The sequence below is a fragment of the Macaca thibetana genome, chromosome 15, assembly GCF_024542745.1.
Source record: "Macaca thibetana thibetana isolate TM-01 chromosome 15, ASM2454274v1, whole genome shotgun sequence".
NCBI classification, from domain to species: Eukaryota; Metazoa; Chordata; class Mammalia; order Primates; family Cercopithecidae; genus Macaca; species Macaca thibetana.
Window position 1 is genome coordinate 53,074,000 of NC_065592.1, and position 22,672 is coordinate 53,096,671.

The following is a 22,672-nucleotide window of genomic DNA, read 5'->3' on the forward strand; positions in this document are numbered from 1 at the left end:
AGGCTATATCAGAATTTTTAAACCTTGGCATTATTGACATTTTGGGCCAGACAATTCTGTTGTGGGCGACTGTCCTATGCATTGTGTGATGTTTAGCAACAGCCCTGGCCTCTATGTACTAAATGCCAGTAGCACCCTCCCAGTTGTCACAACCAAAATTGTCTCTAGACATTAACCAATGTCCTCTGGAGGACAAAAACTACCCCTAGTTAGGGGTAGCCAGTGGTCTGGAATAGAAGAGTGATGTTTAATCCTGATGGAATGTTAGAAGAAACTGGGAGTCTTTTAAAAATAATGATTTTTCTGACACCACCCAAAGATTCTCACTTAATTGTTCTGGGAGAGAGCTCACTTTGTTGTTTTTCATATGCAAATAGAATTTAAAATTATTGAGCTAGATCTAAAAAAGAAAAAAAAAATCCTGTTTGCAAAAGGATCATTTTCGGAAACTTAGACAGAGATGATTCCATAAGTGTGAATGAAATAGCCTCAGTATTGAAAAAGAGACAAAGAGACAAGGGGGCAAGGATTGGTAAAGCCTGGGCCTAGAAGATCACATTCACTTTCCCCAGTTTAACTTGTGTTTAATGGCATTTTTTCAAAAACAACATTCAAATTTTAGGCTGTAGTTGTATCAGTAAGGTTGCAAGACAGAAAAAGGAACAGTAAAAATAAAAAAGAAATAAGAAATTGCAAACTGGCTTTTCTTATTTTTTTTAAAGGAAGTTTTTACTTACTGGTTTCTTTTTCTATTTTTTAAAAACCTTCCACTAAGTTTATCTCATGGGACTGTCAATTTGGGAACTTCAGCAGTCATGGGCGCACCTTTGTGGTGATCAAATATTTGAAGGCACGTTATCTTTCATGCCTTTCCTAAATCTTACACAGAATGAGTAGTAAAGAGCTAAAGGACAGCCTGCTGCTTAGCTCTGGGATTCTAATGCAGGCAAGCTTTTACTTCTGTGGAACTCTTCTAAGAGAGACAGCCTAGAGGTCTTTTAGAGAACGGGTTTGTGTTGCTTACTGTTAACAGTCTTCCTAGGAACATTTGGCAAGGCATAAAATGTTCCTCTCACAGTACAGAGGGGACTTGTGGCCAGAGTGTGCAGATTTAGTGCAGAGACAGGTGGTACCAAGAGGGTCTTTAAAATTAGTGATGCTTACTAATGGCTGAACTGCAGTCACAATCTATCCCTACCATATTTCAAAAGTCCTCATATTTTATATTTATAATGTCACTAAGCCTGGTTTAAATAAATGCTAGATGATAAAGTATGACTTTATAATGAGTAATTGTTAATGTGCTCGCTGTTCTTTGAGGACCAGGGCTAGTGATTACTCCTTGCTTGATCATTTACACTAAGACTCTCAGATGGACTCGATGCTTCTTGCATATGGACAATGCTTTGCTTTCGCTTCTGCTGTAGAAACCTTGAACACCCACTTTAGTTCTACCACTGGGAAAGAACTTTACAATGAAAACTTAGATCTCGAGGATCTTCTTGAGACTCTCCTGCTTCTCAACTCAATGAAAACCAGTGCAACACAAAAAGTAAGTAAATCCAGTGAGGTGTGAGCCAACGACAAGGAGTGAGGTCAGTCTAGAGCACAGAGAGAAGTGTTGGGGACAGCTTGGGCAACAGAGATGCAACTGCAGCAGTAGCAGAACAGTAGCAATTGTCCAATGTGCAACTGCAGGAGAGAGAATGGAGGCATGACAGAGAAGTCAGAGAAAGAATGAGTGAATTATGAAAGGCCGGGGTGGGGGCGGGGAGAAGAAAGTTTAATCATAAGAGTTTAGAGCCAACAGGGCAAGTAATAATGTGTAATAAGTCCAGGTAATACACTACCCAAGGAACACAGTAAAAACAAATATATCAGTAAAATGAGTCATACTTAGGAGGAAATGGGTTCTCTTAAATGCTTCCTTGCTCCCTTTTTGGAGCTGGCACTTCTAGTACTAAGGTAATTCAGTGGACCCTTTGTAATATAACTCAACTCTGAAGAAAACAAACATTCTTTCAGCAGCATAAGCTAGCGATTGATCTTCACAACTTGGAAGATCTGATGGTGTGTTACACGGTTCAGTACTGCCCTGAAACTCAGGCAAGAGGTGCCATTTACCTGTTTCCTGTTCTTTAGAGTGTCTGGAATATAAGAGACTCACCCAAATAAATGTATTAAGGACACACAGTTGTCTCTGTTATTTGGGATGCAGTACTCAGCACTGGCACCACTCGACCCACAGTCACGAACATCTGCTTCCATAACTCACACCAGTCAGGCCCCGGAGGAATGCTCCCCACGCCTCCTGCCCTATGATTCTAAAACAAAAGGCAAGTGCATCTGAATTCTGTGAGGGTTTGTGTGTTGCACCACCACTGAAATCAGAGACAGGCACTGCCTTAGATGGGGGGGAGGGTTTGAGTGACAGAAGCACTTAGGTAAGAGAAAAGACAAATTAATTAACTTGTCAGATCCTTCCTCTCAGATAACATGAATGCAATAGATTCTTGCATAATAAGTATAGTTTCCCAGGAGTACCATGCATCTATTTTTTTGCTTCTCTTCATGTTCCAATTCATAGTTCCAGAGGTACTTCTGAATTAAACCAGTTTTGTAAAATTAAACATGGTTGTTTAAGGACATTTTACAATATCAAGCATTTCATATTAGTCTTAAATTTGTATGTGTATATATATACATATAGGTTTAGTTGTAATGATTTATGTATTGGCAATCAGATGAACACAAAAGACAGGAATTGCTAAAACTTCTATTATCGTGAAAATATATACTAAGATTTAATTACATTTCCAAAAAATTAAAAGTTTAGCTTTAATTAAATAACTTTATTTGAAATGTTCATATTTATATGTTGTAATTTATAAATTTGCTTTTAATGTTGAATAAACTGATAACATTATCAAAAACTAGATAAATATAATATTAGAAGAAAATTTTTTTGAAAAGATATAAAAATAATTTCATTTAAAATTTTTATATTTATTTTAATTTAAAACTTTAATGAAAATATATCTAAGTTTTGCACGCTTTAAATGTAACTGTTTGATAATTTAATACTTTAGTATTAGTTTTCTATTGCTGCCCTAACAAATTACCATAGTTCAGTGGCCTACAAAACACAAATTTATTATCTTGGTCAAAATTCCAAAATAGGTGTCACTAGGCTGAAATGAAGGACTGCATTTCTTCCTGCAGGCTCCAGGAGAGCTCTATGTCTTACTCTTTTCGGCTTCTAAAGGCTGCCCACATCCCTCGACTAGTGGTGTCCTTCCTTCATCTCCAAACCCAGCAACAACAGGTTGAGCCCTCATGTCACATCTTTCTTACCTTTCTGTCATCTCATCTCGCTGACTGCTGCTGGGAAAAATTCTCCACTTTTAAAGACTCTCATGATTAGACTATGCCCACTAGAAAATACAAGATCTCAGATCTTTAACCTCAATCACATCTGCAAAGTCGCTTTTGCCTCATAAAAGAGTCTGAGGTTTAGACAGAGAGATCTTAAGGGGGCTATTAATCTGCCTATCATAATCATTGAGAATAAGTACAAGTTAAGATTATAATAACCATAAAATATACAAATGTGACACTCCAAAAGAACAACAAAAAAAAAGTGAATAGGAAAAAGAAATAGAAAATCTTTAAAAAGGCAGTCTGTTTAAATCTATTAAAATTGGAAAAAATGAGAGCAGACAAATACCTAGTAAGCATGACAGACTTAAAATTTGTGACTAGAGCATTACATTTTTTATATTAATATAATGAAGATTGAATTACTGACCAAAACAATTAAAAAGCAAGAGAATTATTCTCATCAAATCTGCAACATGAAAAGGTCAGACAAAATTCCAACAACTTCACATTCTGAACTAAATGAGAACTAATTACCAATTCGAGCAATGAGAATATATGAGGTCCTCCATTTGCACTTTTGCCAGGGATCTGAAAATGTGAAGAGTAAGTCAGCTTTACCCTGAAGCCAGACCATAGACAGCCACTTTTCCCTCCCTTCTCTACCCACAGGTCTTAGGCCCTCATCCTCCCCAGCCTCAGAACTAGAGTCCAAAGAAGACGAAAGTTAGAGGAGGGAGTAAATAGTTCAATAGGATGAAGGACATGTTGGGAAAAGAAAAAGAGGGGCTGCAAAAAAGAGGGTCCCAGGGATAACTCTGCTCTTGGAAGGGTGGCCACAGGCATGTGGCCCCAAGAGGCAACGACAAGCTAAGGAAGCCAGAGAAACCAGTTACAATCACTGCTACTCTTGTCAATTCTGTGTTTTTTAAGAAATATCACCCACCAGGAGTTCTCCAGAAACATTCTCCCTGATTCCATGTAAGTGCTCTACCAGTGAATGGTAATCCCATTTTGGTTTACTCTACACCATCCCCTATTCCAAAATAAAGGGAAAAATAGTGGGTTTATATCTTAAATTCTCTACTTTACTAAACTCAGGGGAAATAGCCAAGCAAAGAGAAAAGCTGAGACTCTTGCTAATCATCCTTTCCATAGAATGTTTGCTAAAATTCCTTGTCAAGGAAGGAATGACAAAGCTAGTTCACACTCTGTATAGGGTGTTTCCAATTAGTTATACTTTAAAGTATAAGCATTTAACAACATTTATACATTTTGTTAATTATTTACTTCTAGTGAAAAATGAGCCATTCTCAAGCAAATCACTTTTTATTACACATTCCAGAGAATAACCATAAAAGGGCATTTATTATAACAAAAGTAACCACATCTGGATGGAACTTCAATCACCAGCTATTTACTAAATAAATGCCCAGAAAAAAAATAGTTCATCTTTAATTTCAGTCATCATTAAGAAAAGCTGAAGTGCCTCTTCAGATCTTTTGATCATTTTCTGTTGGTTTTCTTTTTACTGAGTTGCAAATGCTCTTTATATATTTTGGATACAAAGCTTTATCACAGCATTTTGCAAGTGTTTTTTCCAAGTTTGTGTTTTATCTTTTCATTTTCTTGATAATATCTTTCAAAGAATAGGAATTTTATAATTTTTATGAAGTCCATTTATAATTTTTTCTTTTATGGGTTGGTGGGGATTGGGAGGTTATAGTGTCCTAAGAAATCCTGGCCTAGCTCAACACAAAAAGATTAGTTTCTATATTTTCTTCTGGAAATTTTATAGTACAATCTCAGATCCATTTCAGATGATGAATAAGCACATAAAAAAAGATATTCATCGTTAGTCATTAGAGAAATGCATATTAAAACCATAAGGAAATACTACTATATACATATATTAGATAGGATGAAAAGCAACTGGAATCTCATACAGTGCTGATTGAAATGCAAAATGGCAACTTTAGAAACCACTTTGGAAGCAGCTGTACCGACATGGAATTTTGAGCTGGAAGAATCCTAGAAAAATAATACTTTACTCCCTCCCCCATTCTCTCCACCCTGGGGAACTGTTAAATGAGGAAATTGTGGTTCAAGGAGGAACTTGTCTATATCCTTTCTCAGCTTTCCCGTGGTAATTACCGTCTTGATAATATAACGTAATGTATGTATATGTTATCAAAATAATATAATATCTTCATATATTTATCATCTTCATAATATTAACTGTCTAGTGGTAACTTTTTTTTGCTCTTTATTGCTTCCCTCTTTTTCCCTTTTTGTTGTTTTTGTCATACAATTATTATATATGTGTATATATTCTCACTGTAAAGATGTAAACAACACAAAGATTATTGAACAAATCATGAAAGTAACCCTTCCTTCATTCTTACCCTATCCAACCCTCATCTCCTCCGAAGAATACACCATTTTAGTTGATAAATGTTTTTCTGGCTCTTTTTCAATGTTTCTACCTATATGCATGTAGGTATAATGTATATACATACATATATACATACATCTTGATATATACATATATAGAGGTATGGTTTTTTAACTTAAATGGAATTGCATTGTGGATATTGTCCTGTGACTTGCTTTCAACTAAATTATATGTCTTGGAAATACACATATATATTTTAAAAATATGTTATGTATATGTAACATATATGTAATATATATTATATAGATATAATAAGGCCTAGGGATGAAATTGTCTGCAACCTCTAGTACATCTTCCTCTATATACACTGTACATACATACAACTCATTTTTTTTTTTTTTTTTGAGACGAAATCTCACTCTGTCACCCAGGCTGGAGTGCAGTGGCACGATCTCGGCTCACTGCAAGCTCCGCCTCTCGGGTTCACGCCATTCTCCTGCCTCTGCCTCCTGAGTAGCTGGGACTACAGGCACCCGCCACCACGCCTGGCTAATTTTTTTGTAATTTTAATAGAGACGGGGTTTCACCTTGTTAGCCAGGATGGTCTCCGTCTCCTGACTTCGTGATCCACCCGTTTCATCTTCCCAAAGTGCTGGGATTACAGGCATGAGCCACCGCGCCCAGTCACAACTCATTCTTCATAAAAGTTGCAGAGTAGTCCAAAATATGGATGGACTACAGCTTTATTACTTATTCTCCTATTGATAGGCACTTTCTAATTTTTATAATTTAAAAATATGCTGCAATTAACAAACATTCTTGTGTATCTTTTTGCAATATGTACGCATATTTCTTCAGTATGGGTTTTGGAAGATAAATTACAAAGGAGTCATAGAATATAAATATTTTTTATTTTGAAAAATACAGTTGTAATTTAATAACCCACTAAAAGACTCTAACAGTTTAGATTCACATCAACAGTGTAAGAGCATGTCTGTTTTCCTACACCCTTACCCTCACTGGTTATAATAAATACTTTTAATTAACAATCTTATGGATGAAGAATACTATCACAATGGTGTTTTAATGTGCATTTTTCCAATTACTAGTGAGATTGACCATTAAATCTTTTATTTTATGGATCACTGGCTTTTCTTCTTCTGTGAACTACCTGTTCACATCCTCTGGTTTTCAGTTCTTGAGCTGTTGTCTTTTTCTTATTGATTTATATAAGCTCTTTATATATTCAAGATGGTAATCATTTGTATTTTATGTATATGGCAATTATTTTCTTCCAAACTAATGCTTGTCTTTTTATCTCTGTTTATGGTATCTTTCATACTATGGACATTTTTATTTTTTATTTTTATGTTTATTTATTTTTCAATTGTATACATGTTAATTATACCTAAGTTATTGTAATACCCTTAAAGCCAAGTTCTACACATATATTTCACTTGCTTTCCGAATAGGTCTCTGAGGAACACATTTTTTTTTTAAATCACTTTGTTTCATCTTTTTTAGGTGATGATCAATTATTAAGGAGTTTGAAATAATCAGTTAAAAGGAATTCTTCAGATGAATAACGTAAAGACATTTCTCAGGTCAGAGCATTGGTTGGTTCACATATTCAGGATCAGTGGCCTGGATGGGCAGGCACTGGGTGAATGGACAGCTGCAGGTGTTGGAAGAGAGCCCAATTGGATATGCAGTTTCCAAAGATCTTCAAGTCAGACAGCTGAAGGGAAACCATGGGAAACACTTGCTTTGAGCCATCTAACATGAGATGATAAAGTAAGGAAAGAGTTGAGCCCAACACAGTGATAGCCAATCTGAAAGCAGGCAGAACTGACAAGACCAAACAAGGAGGTGGACCGGCAGCAGGCAGCCAGCCACCACAGGGACAGCGTGTACACCAGGGACAAGCTCAAGACTACAGGTAGTTCAAGGCTACTAGGGTGAGAAGAGCAGGAAGTGAGTTCTATACCAGTGCTTCTCAAAAGCTTATCCTAATCACCTGGAATTCTTGTAAAAATGCAGATTCTGATTCAGCGAGTCTGAAGCAGGGCTTAGATTCTACATGCCTAACAAGATCCTAGTTGATGCTGACACTGCTGGTCCCTGGAGCTCTCTTTGAGTAGCAGGCTTCTGGAAGCCTTGTGTAACTAGGCACAGAGAAGTCTCACTTATCAAATCTGTACCAAAACAGGAAAAATAATGTGAAGAATAATGTGATGCACACGTCAGAGCATGAGGCAGTTACTTTGTCCCTGAGGTTGTGCTCTGGATGGCTTCCTAAGATGGGATAGGCTGATTTTGTGCATGGGGGTCCCGGAGGCTTAGGACATGGGAGAGACAGGACTGCAGAGGCTGGGACACAGGCAGAGACAGAACAGTGACATCCTGCTGCTTTTGAATTTGCACATTCTGTAGAATAATAACAGCAGTAAATTGCTACACAATATCTATTCTCAGCATCTTGAAGCCCTTTCACATATTGTTACTTCCATTAATGGGGCCCTTTGCTGCTATTTGTACTTTTCTCTTCAGCTATCCACAATATGGCTTTCCACACCTCCATCAGACAGTGGCCAGATGAAATAAAATGTGCCAGAATGAACACTTGTTCATTTGTCTACTTTTTGCCAAGACTAGACAGGCAGGAAAGTGAATGTATTTTTACAGAAAAGTTTTTCAAACCTTTCCCCCCCATGTGGCTCATTTAGGTAAACTAAAAGGCATAAGACCCATCTAAAACATGGGTTCCCACTTTTTATTAGAGAAGGAACATAGTACTTTAAAAATAAATACATGAAATAATAAAAAGGAAAGACAAAGATAATGAAGGCGGTACATGGTACCAAATTTTTGTATCCCGTAATAACACACGAGTAGATCACTATTAAGTAGCTTTTAGTGATATATAGGAAATATTAAAATCTACAGATATTTGCATTATTTCCTTTTGAAAAGCACCATTTCACAGCCTTTCAGGAGGAAACCCATTGCCCACAGGAACTCACGCATTCCATGCTTTGAGGATCACTAGGTCTAAGAAGCCTTCCTTGGAGGTTCTAGCCTCCAACCCTTATTTTAATAAAAGAAGCTCCACTTTTATCTGTTTCTATGTCAGACTACCACACAACATTGGGCTTAAAGAAAGGTTTCCAGGGCTAAAGCAGACTCTGAGGATCGCTAATTCAGAGTTAAATTTCTGTGTATTATCTCTGAATTTGACTTATTCACAATGGACTATCACTCATAAATATAGATAATACAGAGTTAATTATTTAAATTTATAAAGAGAGTATTTTCCCTTTTTATGAGTAAAACATGCTGCCAATTACTTGGACCACATACTGATTCATAAATACTAAGAGCTTTGTAATTGGGAATAATAAATACACACTAATGAAGCATCTCAAAAGGGAAAAGACACAGGTAATCTGAGAGATTAGGCATTCATGTTAGGTTAGGTTTTGATCATTGTTTGTAATCACAGTTTCATTGCAGTGCATCTATAAATCCATGTCCAGAAGTATGAAGTGGTTCTATAGTAAGAATAAGATGCTATAGATACTGGGACTAAATAAGACATTGTAGGTAATGACATAGACTTCAAGTCTTATTGTTAATGGGAAGAGGTCAATAATGGATGACATAATATACTAGAGCAATGAGAATTATTGAATGTTTTCCAGAGTTACTTGTATAATTGGCCATAACAGCAAACAAAAACAGTTTCTGATAGCAAAATGATATACAGTACTAACAAAGGTGAATCTTGAGGTGAACCTTCTTTAAGTTTAAATAGTTTACGCCCGACCTTTTCCATAGCAGAACAGCCTGAAAAGTATCTTTCGGTAGAATGCTAGTGCTTATGAGGTTTTTCTTAAGATACCATTTTTCAATTCAAATTTATTTCACAAAAGACTCACATCCTTGCCAGCCTTCAGGGCGGGAGTTGATTCAGGCTGTGTCCAAGGGCAACGATGAGTGAACTCACCCTCAGAATCATGAGATGTTTTATGAAAGTGATACCAACTTCATTATTAGGATACTGAGTCCCTATTTCCTATATTCAATGTCCTTTCAAGCCCTAACTTTGTCTGGGTTGAAGGCAAAGATTCAAATAATCACATTTGTCTTTGATAACTGAAACTGAGAGAACTGGGACTGTCTCAAGAGTTCTACATGACTGTAGGTTGCAAGTACTGTGGTTGCATCTCCAAATATTAACCAATCCCAGGTGACAATTCAATGGAGTCTCCTGAACTGTGATCCTCATGTCTCCAGTAAAGGAAATGTGTAAAGGGGATTCAAAACCCCTTTTGGAGGAATAGGAAACTTCTGCTTTCCTTCCTTTGGTAACATTTGCAATAGAACAAAAGCTCTTTTAGAATGGAGCAACCAGATCCTTTTTTGGGGGAATCAGCTTAAATGTCCATTCTTCTCATACTACTTTTACCTATGTGATCCTATTCTTTTCTGCTGTGCTGCTTTCCTTCCTTTGGTAACATTTGCAATAGAACAAAAGCTCTTTTAGAATGGAGCAACCAGATCCTTTTTTGGGGGAATCAGCTTAAATGTCCATTCTTCTCATACTACTTTTACCTATGTGATCCTATTCTTTTCTGCTGTGGATTGAATCATGTCCCTCAAAAAGATAATAAATTCAAGTTCTAATCTGAGGTCCTGTGGACATGACCTTATTCAGTATTAGAATATTTGCAGATACAATTAAGTTACAACGAGGTCATACTGAGTTAGGGTGAGCTCTAAATTCAATGTGACTGATGCCCTTAAAAGAGGAGAAAAAATTGAACACAGAGGCAGACACACAGGGAGAACACCACGTGACAATGGAGGAAAAGGATGTATTTATGCTGCCACAAGCCAAGGAACACCAAGGATTGTCAGCAGCCACCAGAAGCTAGGAGAAAGGCATGGCACTTCACTCCCTCTGAGCCCCCAAAAGGAGCCGAGACTGCCAATACTCTGATCTCAGACTTCTGGCCTGAACAGTGAGAGAATAAGGTTCTGTTGTTTCAAGCTACCCAGCTTCTGGTATTTTGTTACAGAAGCACAAAGAATCAAGTACATTTTCTTTCTCAGCACTTGTGATAATTTGATTTTCTCTTTGCTTAGTGGTTGTTTCACACCTATTTCCCCATCAGACTGTAAGCTTAAAGAGACCTGGATCTGGCCTGTCTTCACCACTGTTGATTCACTACCAGCACAGTGCCTGGCCCATGGTCACTGAATAAACGTTTGTTGAGAGAATGAATGTGCTTAACGAGAAGTACAATTTATCTATTAGGCCAAGTTCAAGGTTCCTAACAGCTCAGCTGTGAAAGATACCTCTCCTTTCAGTCATCTTTCACATATGTCCCTGATAAATGTGTTATTTGTGTCTCCTCCTGAGCCCCAAGTTTGTTTGAGGGCAGGACCCTTTTTTGTGCATCTGTAGAGCTTCATAGTACCTAACATACTACTTTGCATATATAATAAAGGTTCAATAAATATTCATTAAATAAAGAAATAAATGAAATGACTAAGTTTTCTAGGCCGGGCGCGGTGGCTCAAGCCTGTAATCCCAGCACTTTGGGAGGCCGAGATGGGCGGATCACGAGGTCAGGAGATCAAGACCATCCTGGCTAACATGGTGAAACGCCGTCTCTACTAAAACATACAAAAAACTAGCCGGGCGAGGTGGCGGGCGCCTGTAGTCCCAGCTACGCGGGAGGCTGAGCCAGGAGAATGGCGTGAACCTGGGAGGCGGAGCTTGCAGTGAGCTGAGATCCGGCCACTGCACTCTAGCCTGGGTGACAAAGCAAGACTCCGTCTCAAAAAAAAAAAAAAAAAAAAAAAAAAAAATGACTAAGTTTTCTAAGATGTTACAACTAGATTGAAGATATTTAGATCATTGTTTAATAATAAAACTATGGTTAATTATGGTGTCCTGCATAAATATGGCTATAGTTTGTTTTTTAATTAATATAAGCATGTATGTGCATTATCAGTATGTACAATTTGTGGTGTGAGTGTTTTGCTTCCCTGCACATAGACCATGGAAATCCTGAGAAACAAACTGCCACCCCAGAGCAAGTATCTAACACAGAGACTTTTAATCCTTAAAGCTTTTCTATAACCAAGCAATGATTTTTCAAATGCAATACCACTGATATGCAGACATATTTATTGTCTACTCACAAAGCCATTCCTCAATATCATTACAACATGCCTCTTTGAATGTCATTAAAAACCGATGTCTCAATTTTCTAGGACAAGTTGCCTGAAGTTCTGCTTGAAAACTGGTAATAGAAAATACAATTTCTCAACCCCCTTTGGCCTTTTAATTCTGTTCTACAACCTTGCCAGTTCACTTTCAAAGTCAAGGGATGCATCTTGCAAAACCATGACATCTTTTGAGTAACTCCTTTTGTTCTTAACACATATTCCCAGGGGCTTAATAAATATTGTTTTTGCAGCTTGTTTAGTGGCAAAATAATGAGTCCTTGGTGTATGCTTATCCTCTGCTTTGCTATTAGAGAAGATATATTCAGACTGCTTTAAACAAAACTCAATTCAAGGGCAGGGAGCAGTCCTAAAACCTGTTAAAATTCAAATATTTGGTCACTGTATGTGCAGCATGTGTGTTCTAGAAAGCCCTATTATTTTAAAAGATAAATTGAATCTAGTTGAGAAATTAATGTCATCTGAATATATTAATAACTGAAATGCTCCCAAGTTTACAAAAAGCCCTCAACGAAACTGTGACCTTGTATAGACAAGGGCCTATGGAGGGACAATTTTAAACCATCTCTTTTTTTATTTCCTCATGAGACATACAATGTAAGTGCATTAAAGCTGATGAATGAATTGCAGTGCAACTTTTCCTGCCTCTTTTGCCTTTCATTTTTCTATATTTCAAGCTTCAGTGAAGTGATAGATTTTGTGCTTTACCACATTGTCCTCTGATTGCTTCCCTTGGTTCCTCCTTTTCCTAGTGAATCTTTGTTTTACTGGTAGAAAAATCTACATATTTGTATCTTGGCATTTTACTTTCACATTATCTCATAGATTTTATTTCAAGTTGCTATAAAGTTATCAACTTTTATTTTTAACTAATATTATTTTTAATAATTAGAAAATTGTTGAACAGGCACAGTAGCTCATGTCTGTAATTCCAGCACTTTGGGAAGCTGAAGCAGGAGGATCATGTGAGCCCAGGAGCTCGAGACCAGCCTGGGCAATGCAGGGAGACTCTGTCTCTACAAAATATAAAAATGCATTAGCCAGGTGTGGCAGTGCATGCCTGGGGCCCAGCTACTCAGGAAGCTGAGGTGGGTATTGGGGGAAACCCCACCCCCGATATTTAACATGGGTTCTTTTCTATTTCCCTAAGCATCTCAGCTGGTCTGAGAAATAAAGGGAAAGAGTACAAGAGAGAGAAATTTAAAGCTGGGTGTCTGGGGGAGACATCACATGTCAGCAGGTTCCATGATGCTCCCGAGTCATAAAATCAGCAAGTTTTATTAGTGATTTTCAAAAGGGGAGGGAGTGTACAAATAGGTTGTGGGTCACCTCATATGCTTCACAAGGTAATAAAATATCATAAAGCAAGTAGAGGCAGGGCGAGATCACAGGACCACAGGATAGGGCGAAATTAAAATTGCTCATGAAGTTTCGGGGATGCATTGTCATTGATAACATCTTATCAGGAGACAGAGTTTGAGAGCAGACAACCTGTCTGACCAAAATTTATTAGGCGGAAATTTCCTCATCCTAATAAGCCTCGGAGTGCTACAGGAGACCGGGGCTTATTTCATCCCTTTGGCTTCAACCATAAAAGACGGATGCCTCCAAGGGGGTCATTCATAGACCTACCCTCAGGGCTCATTCTCTTTCTCAGGGATGTTCCTTGCTGAGAAAAAGAATTCAACGATATTTCTCCTATTTGCCTTTGAAAGAAGAGAAATATGGCTCTGTTCCATCTGCCTCACCGGCAGTCAGAGTCCAAGGCCATCTCCCTTGTTCCCTGAACATTGCTGTTATCCTGTTACTTTTTTCAAGGTACCCAGATTTCATATTGTTCAAGCACACATGCTCTACAAACAATTTGTGCAGTTAACGCAATTATCATAGGGTCCTGAGGTGACATACATCCTCTTCAGCTTATGAAGGTGATGGGATTAAGAGATTAAAGACAGGCATAGGAAATCACAAGGGTATTGATTGGGGAAGTAATAAGTGTCCATGAAATCTTCACAACTTATGTTCAGAGATTGCAGTAAAGACAGGCATAAGAAATTATAAAAGTATTAATTTGGGGAACTAAAAAATGTTCATTAAATCTTCACGATTTATGTTCTTCTGTCATGGCTTCAGCCGGTCCCTCCATTCAGGGTCCCTAATTTCCCGCAACAGGTGGGAGGATCACTTGAGCTGGAGAGGTTGAGGCTGCAGTGAGCAGTGATTGCACCACTGCACTCCAGACTGGATGACAGAGTGAGACCCTATCTTAAAAAAAAGGAAAAAAAAAAAAAGATTTTGCTGGCAAGATGGCTGAATAGGAAGAGCTCCAGTCTGCAGCTCCCAGAGAGATCGATACAGAAGGCAGATGATTTCTGCATTTTCAACAGAGGTACCTGGTTCATCTCATTAGGACTGGTTGGACAGGGGTTGCAGCCCTGGAGGGTGAGCAGAAGCTGGGTGAGGCATTGCCTCACTCAGGAAGTGCAAGGGGTCTCTCTCCTAGCCAAGTGAAGCCGTGAGGGACGGTGCCATGAGAAACAGTGCACTCTGGCCCAGATACTGTGCTTTTCCCATGGTCTTTGCAACCCACAGACCAGGAGATTCCATGTGGTGCCTATGCCACCAGCGCCCGGGGTTTCAAGCACAAAACTGGGTGGTCATTTGGGCAGACACCGAACTAGCTGTAGGCGTTTTTATTTTCATACACCAGTGGTGCCTGGAATGCCAGTGAGACAGAACCATTCACTCCCCTGGAAAGGGGGCTGAATCCAGGGAGCCAGGTGGTCTGGCTCAGCAGGCTCCACACCCACAGAGCCCAGCAAGCTAAGATCCACTGGCTTGAAACTCTCGCTGCCAGCACAGCAGTCTGAGGTCAACCTGAGATGCCCAAGCTTGGTGTGGGAAGGGGCGTCCACCATTGCTGAGGCTTGAGTAGGCAGTTTTACCCTCACGTGGTAAACAAAGCTGCCTGGAAGATTGAACTGGGCAGAGCCCACCACAGCTCACCAAGGCCACTGTGGCCAGACTGCCCCTCTAGATTCCTCCTCTCTGGGCACGGCATCTCTGAAAAAAAGGCAGCAGCCTCAGTCAGGGGCTTATAGATAAAACCCCCATTACCCTGGGACAGAGCACCTCAGGGAAGGAGTGGCTGTGGGCACAGCTTCAGCAGATTTAAACGTTCCTGCCTGATAGCTCTGAAGAGAGCAACAGATCTCCCAGCACAGCGTTCAAGCTCTGCTAAAGATCAGACTGCCCTCTCAAGTGGGTCCCTGACTCCCGTGTCTCCTGATTAAGAGACACCTCATAAAGGAGAGCTCCAGCTGGCATCTGGCAGGTGCCCCTCTGGGACGAAGCTTCCAGAGGAAGGAACAGGAAGCAATCTTTGCTGTTCTGCCGCCTCTGCTGATGATACCCAGTCAAACAGGGTCTAGAGTGGACCTCCAGCAAACTCTAGCAGACCTGCAGTAGAGGAGGCTGGCTGATAGAAGGAAAATTAACAAATAGAAAGGAATAGCATCAACATCAACAAAAAGGACATCTACTCAGAGACCCCATCCAAAGGCCACCAACATTAAAGAGCAAAGGTAGATAAATCCATGAAGATGGGGAGAAACCAGCGCAAAAAGGCTTAAAAATCCAAAAACCAGAACGCCTCTTCTTCTCCAAAGAATCACAACTCCTCGCTAGCAAGGGAACAAAACTGGACAGGGAATGAGTTTGATGAATTGACAGAAGTAGGGTTCAGAAGGTGGGTGGTAATAAACTCCTCCAAGCTAACAGAGCATGTTCTAACCCATGGAAGGAAGCTAAGAACCTTGACAAAAGTTAGAGCAATTGCTAACTAGAATAACCAGTTTAGAGAAGAACATAAATGACCTGACAGAGCTGAAAAACACAGCATGAGAACTTCGTGAAGCATACACAAGTATCAATAGCCAAATCGATCACGTGGAAGAAAGGATATCAGAGATTGGAGATCAACTTAATGAAATAAATTGAGAAGATAAGATTAGAGAAAAAAGAATGAAAAGAAATGAACAAAGCCTCCAAGAAATATGGGACTATGTGAAAAGACCAGATATATGTTTGACTGGTGTACCAGAAAGTGACGGGGAGAATGGAACCAAGTTGGAAAACAATCTTCAGGATATTATCCAGGAGAACTTCCCCAACCTAGCAAAACAGGCCAACATTTAAATTCAGGAAATATAGAGAACACCACAAAGATCCTCCTTGAGAAGACCAACCCCAAGACACATAATCATCAGATTCACCAAGGTTGAAATGAAGGAAAAAATGTTAAGGACAGCCAGATAGAAAGGTCGGGTTATCCACAAGGGAAGCCCATCAGACTAACAGCGGATCTCTCTGCAGAAACCCTACAAGCCAGAAGAGAGTGAGGGCCAATATTCAACAGTCTTAAAGAAAAGAGTTTTCAGGAATTCAAAAACAGAATTTCATGTTCAGCCAAACTAAGCTTCATAAGTGAAGGAGAAATAAAATCCTTTACAGAAAAGCAAATGCTGAGAGATTTTGTCAACAGCAGGCCTGCCTTACAAGAGCTCCTGAAGGAAGCACTAAACATGGAAAGGAACAACCAGTACTAGCCACTGCAAAAACATACCAAATTTTAAAGTCCATTGACACTTTGAAAAAACTGTATCAACTAACAGGGAAAATAACCAGCTAGCATCATAATGACAGGATGAAATTAACACATAACAATACTAACCTTTAATGTAAATGGGCTAAATACCCCAATTAAAAGACACAGACTGGCCAATTGTGTAAAGAGTAAAGACCCATCAGTGTACTATATTCAGGAGACCCATCTCACATGCAAAGACACACATAGGCTCAAAATAAAGGGATGGAGGAATATTTACCAAGGAAATGGAAAGAAAAAAAAAAAAGCAGGTGTTGCAATTCTAGTCTCTGATTAAACAGACTTTAAACCAACAAAGATCAAAAGAGACAAGGGCATTACATAATGGTAAAGGGATCAATGCAAAAAGAAGAGCTAACTATCCTAAATATATATGCACCCAATACATGAGCACCCAGATTCATAAAGCAAGTTCTTTGAGACCTACAGAGACTTAGACTCCCACACAATAATAGTGGGAGACTTTAACACTCCACTGTCAACATTAGACAGATCAACATGACAGAAAATTAACAAGGATATTCAGGACTTGAACTCAGCTCTGGATCAAGTGGTCCTAATAGACCCCAAATCAATAGAATATACGTTCTTCTCAGCACCACATTGCACTTATTCTAAAACTGACCACATAATTGGAAGTAAAATACTCCTCAGCAAATGCAAAAGAACGAAAATCATAACAAACAGTCTCTTAGATCACAGTGCAATCAAATTAGAACTCAGGATTAAGAAACTCACTCAAAACCACAAAACTACATGGAAACTGAACCTGCTCCTCAATGACTACTGGGTAAATAACGAAATGAAGACAGAAATAAAGAAGTTCTTTCAAACCAATGACAACAAACACACAATGTACCAGAATCTCTGGGACACATTTAAAGCAGTGTTAAGAGGGAAATTTATAGCACTAGATGCCCAAAAGAGAAAGCAGGAAAGATCTAAAACTGACACCCTAACATCACAATTAAAAGAACTAGAGAAGCAAGAGCAAACAAATTCAAAAGCTAGCAGAAGACAATAAATAACTAAGATCAGAGCAGAACTTAAGAGGAGAGAGACGTGAAAAACCCTTCAAAAAAATCGACGAATCCAGGAGCTTGTTTTTTGAAAATATTAACAAAATAGATAGACCACTAGCCAGACTAATAAAGAAGAAAAGAGAGAAGAATCAAATAGATGCAATAAAAAATGATAAAGGGGGTATCACCACTGATCCCACAGAAATACAAACTACCATCAGAGCATACTATAAACAACTCTACACAAATAAACTAGAAAATCTAGAAGAAATGGATAAATTCCTGGACACATACACCCTCCCAAGTCTAAACCAGGAAGGAGTCGAATCCCTGAAGAGACCAATAACAAGTTCTGAAATTGAGGCAATAATTAATAGCCTACCAAAAAAAAAAAAAAAAAAAAAAAAAGTCCAGAACCAGACGGATTCACAGCCAAATTCTATCAGAGGTACAAAGAGGAGCTGGTACCATTCCTTCTGAAACTATTTCAATAGAAAAAGAGGGAATCCTCCCTAACTCATTGTATGAGGCCAGCATCATCCTGATACCAAAACCTGGCAGACACACAACAAAAACAAGAAAATTTCAGGCCAATATCCCTGATGAACATCGATGCAAAAATGAATCCAGCAGCACATCAAAAAGCTTATCCACCAGGATCAAGTCGGCTTCATCACTGGGATGCAAGGCTGGTTCAACATACACAAATCAATAAACCATCATTCTCAGCAAAATATCACAAGAACAGAAAACCACACACCACATGTTCTCATCCATAAGTGGGAGTTGAACAATGAGAACACTTGGACACAAGGAGGGGAACATCACACTCCAGGGCCTGTGGGGGGGTTGGGGGGATAGGAGAGGGATAGCATTAGAAGAAATACCTCATGTAGGTGATGGGTTGATGGATGCAGCAAATCACAATGCAATGTGTATACCTAGGTAACAAACCTGCACATTCTGCACATGTACCCCAGAACTTAAAGTATAATAATAAAAGGCGCTGCCTCAGGATGTAAAGTGTAACAGAGGGGCCAGGGTGGGCAACGTGGGCCTGTGAGACCTTTGGTTGCCAGTGTCCCAGCTCCCCCCGCAGGGGGCTTGGCAATGGTCCGCTCTGTTTGCTGCCTGCGGATTCGGGTTCCAGACTGAAGGCTGCGTGTTCTCTGCGGCTTATTGTGGCCCCTGACAGGCCAAGTTTACTTTGGCAACTGCCAGAGAAGCCTTTGTGCTATGGAGGAGCCTGGGGCTACCCCTCAGTCGTATTTGGGGCTGGTCCTGGAGGAGCTAGGCAGGGTTGTGACAGCACTGCCCGAAAGTGTGGGACCAGACTGTAATCCTTATGGTTTTCCATGGGAGTTGTTGATATGTGCAGCTGTTGTTGGATTTTTTGCTGTTCTCTTTTTTTTTTTTTTTTTTTTTTTTTTTTTTTGGTGGAGAAGTTTTAGATCGGTTAGGAGTTGGCTTTATGTGGGAAGAGAGAAAAAGCTTGCTGTAATGCTTTCTGGACTAATTGAAGAAAAATGTAAACTACTTGAAAAATGTAGCCTTGTTCGAAAAGAGTATGAAGGCTATGAAGTAGAGTCATCTTTAAAGGATGCCAGTTTTGAGGAGGCAGCAGAAGCACAAAGTTTGGAGGCAACCTGTGAAAAGCTAAACAGGTCCAATTCCGAACTTGAGGGTGAAATACTCCATCTAGAAAGAGGTAAGAGAAATCTAAACATTCTGAACAAGGTGAATTGATGGTGGATATTTCCAAAAGGATACGGTCTCTAAAAGATGAGTCAAAATCCCTCAAATCACAAGTAGCTGAAGCCAAAATGAACTTCACCATATTTCAAATGAATGAAGAATGACTGAAGATAGCAGTAAAAGATGCTTTGAATGAAAATTCTCAACTTTAGGAAAACCAGAAACAGCTTTTGCAAGAAGCTGAGGCATGGAAAGAGCAAGTGAGTGAACTTAATAAACAGAAAATAACATTTGAAGACTCCAAAGTACACACAGAACAAGTTCTAAATGATAAAGAAAATCACATCAAGACTCTGAACGCTTGCTAAAGATGAAAGATCAGGCTGCTATGCTTGGAGAAGACATAGCAGAAGATGATAACTTGGAATTAGAAATGAGCAGTGAATCGGAAAATGGTGCTTACTTAGTTAATCCTCCAAAAGGAGCTTTGAAGAAACTGATTCATGCTGCTAAGTTAAATGCTTCTTTAAAAACCTTAGAAGGAGAAAGAAACCAAATTTATAGTCAGTTATCTGAAGTTGATAAAACAAAGGAAGAGCTTACAGAGCATATTAAAAATCTTCAGACTGAACAAGCATCTTTGCAGTCAGAAAACACACATTTTGAAAGTGAGAATCAGAAGCTTCAACAAAAACCTAAAGTAATGATTGAATTATATCAAGAAAATGAAATGAAACTCCACAGGAAATTAGCAGTAGAGGAAAATTACCGGTTAGAGAAGGAAGAGAAACTTTCTAAAGTGCATGAAAAGATCAGCCATGCCACTGAAGAGCTGGATCTATGTAAGCCAAGAGCTGTTCTGAAAAGCTGGATCTATAGAAAGCAAGCCAAGGATCTTGAAGAAGAATTGGAGAGAACTATTCATTCTTATCAAGGATGGATTATTTCCCACAATCAAAAAAGCACATAAGGCCGGGCGCGGTGGCTCACGCCTGTAATCCCAGCACTTTGGGAGGCAGAGGCGGGCGGATCACGAGGTCAGGAGATCGAGACCATCCTAGCTAACATGGTGAAACCCCGTCTCTACTAAAAATACAAAAAATTAGCCAGGCGTGGTGGTGGGCGCCTGTAGTCCCAGCTACTCAGGAGGCTGAGGCAGGAGAATGGTGTGACCCTGGGAGGCGGAGCTTGCAGTGAGCCGAGATCGCACCACTGCACTCTAGCCTGGGCGATAGAGCAAGACTCGGTCTCAAAAAAAAAAAAAAAAAAAAAAAAAAAAAGCACATAATAATTGGTTGGCAGCTTGGACTGCTGAAAGAAACCTCAATGATTTAAGGAAAGAAAATGCTCACAACAGACAAAAATTAACTGAAACAGAGTTTAAATTTGAACTTTTAGAAAAAGATTCTTATGCCCTTGATGTTCCAATTACAGCATTTGGCAGAGAGCATTCCCCATATGGTCCCTCAACATTGGGTCGGCCTTCATTCAAAACAAGAGTTTTTCTCTATTCTCCAACCTTGTTGGAGGGTCCACTCAGACTCTCATCTTTGCTTCCAGGGGGAGGAGGAAGAGGCTCAAGAGGTCCAGGGAATCCTCCGGACCATCAGATTATCAATGAAAGAAGAGAATCAAGATGTGATAGGTTAACCAATCGTCATAGGGCTTCTTTTTACACTGGGTCCCTGTCACCTCCATGGGAACAGGACCGTGGGATGATGTCTCCTCCACCAGGACAATCATATCCTGATTCAGCTATTCCTCCTCAAAGGCAAGACAGATTTTATTCTAATTCTGGCACACTGTCTGGACCAGCGGAACTCACAAGTTTTAATATGACTTCTTTGGATGAAATGAATGGGTCAATGCTTTCAGAAATGGAATCCAGTAGAAATTATACAAAAGATGACCTTGGTAATTTAAATGTGTCTGATTCATCTCTCCCTGCTGAAAATGAAGCAACTGGCCCTTGCTTTTTTCCTCCACCTCTTGCTCCAATCAGAGGTCCGTTGTTTCCAGGGAATACAAGGGGCCCATTCATGAGAAGAGGACCTCGTCTCCCCCCACCTCCTCCAGGAATCATGTTTGGAGCTTCTCGAGATTATTTTCCACCAAGGGATTTCCCAGGTCCACCACATGCTCCATTTGCAATGAGAAATATCTACACCGAGGGGTTTTCCTCCTTACCTCCCCCCAAGACCTGGATTTTGCCCCTAACCCCCACATTCTGAAGGTAGAACTGAGTTCCCTTCAGGGTTGATTCTGCCTTCAAATGAGCCTGCTACGGAACATCCAGAACCACAGCAAGAAACCTGCCAATATTTTTGCTCTCTTCAAAAGTAATTTTGACTGATCTCTTTTTCAGTTTAAGTAACTGCTGTTACTTAAATGATAACACTTTTGCTCACATTGAAGCTTAATGGAATTATAATTCTCAGGATAGTGTTTTCTAAATAAAGATTATTTAAATATGCATCTTATGAATAAATATTTCCATTTTATTTTATTCTAGATAGTATAGCTACTTTAATTTTATTAACTAATCCACTATTATAGAACAATAATGGGAGTTTTATATATGTAATCTTGCAGGTAAGGAGGCTTTAAATTATAAAGACTGTGTCTTTATGCCAAGAACTGTATTTACTGTGGTTGTAGACAAATGCAAAAGTAATTTTATCCTTAATTAAATAAATTTTGGTTGATTTTTTTAAAAAAAGGAAAAAAAAGAAAATGATTAATCTGTCATTGAGGTGCATTATCAATTGTTTAACCATTCCTCTCTTATTGAACATTGGGTTGTTTAAAAAGTGTTGCTATTTTTGAATCATGGTTCAGTGAACAATTTTGGACATACAACTTTTTTTCTGATGAGTTATTTCCTAAGGATCCAGCCCAGAAACTCAGAACATAAACCTAATAAGAAAAAAATAATTTGAAGTGGCAAATCTCTTACACCAATAAAATTGTTGTATTTACGTTTGGATTTAGATGCCTTTCAATGGTCATACCTTTGCCTAGCTTTTATGGATTCTACTTTTAACATGTAGAGTGACTGTTTAAATCACCTAACCCTACTGAGTTTTAAGTTCCCTTTTATTCGACAAGACTGGATTGTGTGTTCCAGCTCCTCAAACTTAGTTATCAACCACCATCCTAGAGAACTGAATTCACATGAGGCCTATCCAGAAGAACAATCTCCCTTTCAGTGTCCTCACACATGCAGTGACCAGAGACCAACCTTGATAAATTATGGAA

General features: G+C 39.1%; 2 protein-coding genes across 2 annotated transcripts in view; both read left to right on the plus strand.

Moving 5' to 3' along the window:
• Positions 1-22,672, plus strand: part of C9orf72 (C9orf72-SMCR8 complex subunit) — a 223,891-nt gene that overhangs the window by 137,126 nt on the left and 64,093 nt on the right. The gene's annotated exons all lie outside the window — the stretch shown is intronic.
• Positions 18,956-21,645, plus strand: LOC126937286 (melanoma inhibitory activity protein 2-like). Its single transcript, XM_050760698.1, is given in 4 exon segments — positions 18,956-19,427; positions 19,430-19,765; positions 19,768-20,376; positions 20,696-21,645. Coding segments are annotated over 4 exon segments (2,367 nt in total).